The sequence below is a fragment of the Salminus brasiliensis genome, chromosome 2 (genome assembly GCF_030463535.1).
Source record: "Salminus brasiliensis chromosome 2, fSalBra1.hap2, whole genome shotgun sequence".
NCBI lineage: Eukaryota > Metazoa > Chordata > Actinopteri > Characiformes > Bryconidae > Salminus > Salminus brasiliensis.
The window spans coordinates 16,342,627-16,346,838 of NC_132879.1; the positions used below are offsets into that span (position 1 = coordinate 16,342,627).

Consider the following 4,212-nt stretch of genomic DNA (forward strand, 5'->3'; position numbering starts at 1 on the left):
TGTATTGAAAGAATTTGAGTTGCACATAAATATCTTTGTGTTTTTCTCTTTTTGCAACGTACAACCTAAAATGTTAGCTAGCTAGCAGCCCATAATATGCTAGATTAGTTGGGTAGTTGTCAGTGAGTGCTACAGTTATGCTGATGGCTGAGGTGATTAGATATTTTAGGGATTAGAGATTAGATAATCAATCATAATTTCCTCTACAAACAAATGTTACCAAGGTAACCCTAATGGGTGTTTTAACAAGTTAGTAATTATGTTAGTATTTATGTTGGTATAGTAGTAGTAATAATAATAATAATGACAGTTTGGTACATAGAGGTGACAAATTGTAAACCTTAAACAAACCTCTTTCAAAAGCAAAGAGATCCACAAGGAGAGAGAACCAGCTAGCTAACTCCACACCCTGCCAACGGGACACCAAGAAGACCCAGAGCGGACAGCAACACTATCCGGTAATAATTACTTAAATAAAGTGCTTGTTAGAGTTTTTAAAGCTATGCTAGGCTAGGCTAGACTAGGCAAGGCTAGGCTTCTGTGTATTGTGGTTTTCCACAAGTCAGCATGTTTCATTTTGAGGTCAAATAACAGGATTGTAAATAGGCTTGTAAAAATGTTTCGTCCCAAATCACTTACTATTCAAACATCCGAAGAACAGCTTAAGATACTGAATATGTTAGCTAGTTAAAATAATGCTAGCTAATGTTAGCTAGTTAGTTATTAACAATAGGACCAATATGCCACTTTACTATACTGATATCATTTATATGTACATTTTCACGTCTTTTCTCTCTTTGTCCTGAATTTATTTTATTTTTTAAAGAGTGTTTATTTATAGTGTTTATTCTTACACGAACGGTTGCAACTGCATGTTCCCTCCTGGGATCAATAAAGTATTTCTGATTCTGACTCTGACTCTGACTCTAATAGCTCATCATTTGTAAATAACAGATTGGGGCAACAGATTCAGCTCGCACCTTCAGCTAGCACATTACTCTACAAATGCAACTAATGTGTGGAAAACTGTAAAATAACCACTGACATCAGATCATAGTCTGATATATCGCCAAACAAAATGTTATCAGACTGGATTAAGAAATGACCTCGTCGAGATTTCAAGATGATTACAATTTTGTTCTTATGATGTTTAGTAAAGGCAATGGTTCTATGTAGAATCATGACAATCGAAAAAAAAACAAAAACAACAACAACAACAACATTGGACGTGTTACATTTTTCTTCACTTGGTTAAATGGTTCTCTATATCTACAAAAGGACCTATTGTATGTAGTTCTATGTGGTTCTATATCACACCAAAAAGGGTTCTAATATTGTTAGAAGATAAAGAACCATTTTAGTACTTCGTATTTAACCCTTTTGCTAAAAGTGTACCATTGTGCTCCATTATATTTCTGCACTGCCATTTGAGTACTTGCTTCAGCTATTATTATAAGTACAGTAGTGCTGATGTCATAAGCAGTTTCTGATGTAACAGTCATCTGGATGGTCATCATGAGATGTCACCTGCTGAAAAAAAAAAAAAGACCACCTGAAAGTTGGGTCAGAACTGACACCACCCAGGTGTAAGTGGATCACTCACTGGTTATTGAGACAGAGCCAGGGGGTGTTACTTTGACTTTCCCCCTGCTTGTTGGTTCTTCAGTGAGAGCCCTGAGAGACCGCTGATTGGGAGACAGTACAGGTAAGGTTTAATGATGGATTTACACCATACAGGACAGGGATCGGTCTTACACAGTTCACACGACATGGGGTAAAGGCTGACGCACACGCAGCGTGACATTAAAGTGCACTCATAGCAAGCGTTCGTTCATTTTGGGGTAGAGAGGAAAAACAGAAGTTACAGAAGGGCGTCAGTCTGAGCCCCTGACCTCTCGTCGCCCAGTCGCCTCGTCGTTGAAAACACCTCCAAGCCTCGCGTGCGGTCACAGCTCCGTCAGTATCCATCAGCCCGTCCCGCTCCTCCGCCCGCCTCACTTGTAGGAGCTGCGGGCCTCGCGCAGCGAGCGGTCGTAAGGCATGGAAGCGAAGAAGGAGTTGCGGAGCTGACAGTTGATGAAGAGCACGATGAGCAGCACGAGCAGGAAGAGCACGAGGCACATCACCACGTACGTGGCCAGGTCCGGCTTGCTGAGCTCACCCTCGCGCAGGCCCCCCGCGCCTCCTCCGCCGCCGCCACCGCCGCGCCCCGAGGGCTTCAGCAGCGCGGACACGCTCACAGGCGCGTGCAGGGACACGTCGAGCGGCGGCGGCGCGTGCGTGTGGCTCATCGCGTCCAAGCCGCGCGCCGCCGCCGTGGAGTTGAGGAGCACTTGGCGGAGCATGAGCGCGAGCGGCGTCAAACTGGAGAAGAGAGACAAAAAACACGGAGAAAAAAGTGCGCGTTACCACAAACACACCGCGCGAGGGCCAGGGGGCTACAGTGACGCATGCAGTGTGCCTTCAGATCAACTAATCCGGGGGGCTGGCACGCGCTTACACACAACAAACACACACGCAGAAGGAAGGAGTCATAAAAAATAACAATTCAACTGCAAATAAGAAAGTAAACAAATAATAAACAAAACATCTGGACTTTTAAGAGGTTAAAATTGCACTGATAATCTGGAAAAACAGACACACACACACACACACACACACACACACTTTATTGTGTATACATGTACTTATATGTATCTACTTTTTTTTGGGTTCTAAGCAAGGGCTTCAAGGAACCACGACAACTTAAAGAACCATGCTTAATGTTTTTTTATATAATGAAAACTTGCAGCAGATGGTTCTATGTGGTTCCACGTAGAACCAACAAAAAAAAGGATCCACTGCGGTTAGGAGTCAGTACAATGTAGAACCCGTCTGTTCACTGTGCTGTAGATGTCCATATGCCCAGTGGACAGTGCCACTTAGAGATAAGGTGGATTCACTTCTACTCGATTCAGTTCAGTTCAGCTCAATTCTATTGAACTTAGTTCAGTTCAATTCAGTTTATTTAGGTCATCTTTTGACAATTCAGGTGAATTTTGTTAAGATCAATTTGATTCAATGCAGTTCTATTCAGTTCAGTATGTAACTGGCATTAAATCTATAGGGTTTAAATACGCCTATTAAAATGAACTGGTCTTGAAACCAGTTTAGAGAGAAATGTGAACGCGTCTTCACTGGAACTGCACTGTTTACCTTTCGTCGCACTGTTCTACTGCATGTTTACACCAGTGGTATATTTCTACCCCGTTTCATTTTTGCACTCACCTTCTGTGCGCAGTGACCAGCAGTGCGCTGGTCAGGTGCGCATTTCACGGACAGCCTCCTCTTTCCTCCTGGAGCGCCTCACGCGGGGACCTTCGCCGCCTCCACGTGGGATAAAGCCGTAGACGGCCGCAGCAGTTCACCCATGGCTCCCCCGCGCGCGCTGCGCGGTCCGCATTCTCAACGATTTCGTGCAAGAGGAGACCCGAATAACCAAGACGACGTTACAAGCACGTACGTTCACGTTTCCTAGACGTGGCGGCGGCACGGGCGAGAAGTGCTGCACCCCGAGCTCAGGCTTGCATGGCACCGTGGAGGAAGCGTGCAGCCTTCACGCAGAGTTCGAGCCGCTAGCCGCGCGCGCTGCCGGAGGACGCGTAGGTCGCCTTCGTCTAGGGACCATCCTGCGCTCTTTGCATCCTTTTCATTGCCGTGAAAACATCGATGCGTCTCGTGCGCGCGTCCGTCATCGCCGACCACCACAGACGCTCATATCGATCCGGATCCGTCTGAAGGAGAGGGGGAAGGAGTGAGTGAGAAAAACAACAAGAAGAAGCAGCCGATTCGCCAGCACGTCGCACGCGCTCTTCGTCCGCTCCCTCGATGCGCCTGGACTGTCTGGAGAGCGCGCAGGGACACGAGAAGGAGGAGAGGAGGAGGAGGAGGAAGAGAGAGAGAGAGAGAGAGAGGAGTGGTAGTGGAGAGAGGAGGAGAGAAGGTGGAGGCTGTGCTGAAGAAGCGCGTGACGCGCCTCCTTTTTTTCTTCGAGACAGGCTCTTCAATTTGAGAGCAAGTGAGTAGAAGAGCGTCAGGGCTGTGTGGAATGTCTCAGTGAGATTTAAGAAGGACACAAAGAGAACCCGACAGCTGAAAGGTCAGCTCGAGGTTGCAGGGTGAAGTAGGGCTGTCTGCAGTACAGGAGGTTCTGCCAAACCACCACTGAAGAAC

The 4,212-nt window shown here is 46.3% G+C and overlaps 1 protein-coding gene across 1 annotated transcript; it reads right to left on the bottom strand.

The window, feature by feature from the left end:
• Positions 1–1,689: 1,689 nt before the first annotated feature.
• Positions 1,690–3,954, bottom strand: LOC140545692 (small integral membrane protein 32). Its single transcript, XM_072668625.1, has 2 exons — positions 3,268–3,954; positions 1,690–2,364 (listed from the first exon to the last, which is right to left on the bottom strand). The coding sequence occupies exon 2, from the start codon at positions 2,343–2,345 to the stop codon at positions 1,995–1,997; it is 351 nt and encodes a 116-aa protein (XP_072524726.1). The 5' UTR covers positions 2,346–2,364; positions 3,268–3,954; the 3' UTR covers positions 1,690–1,994.
• Between the last annotated feature and the right edge of the window lie 258 nt (positions 3,955–4,212).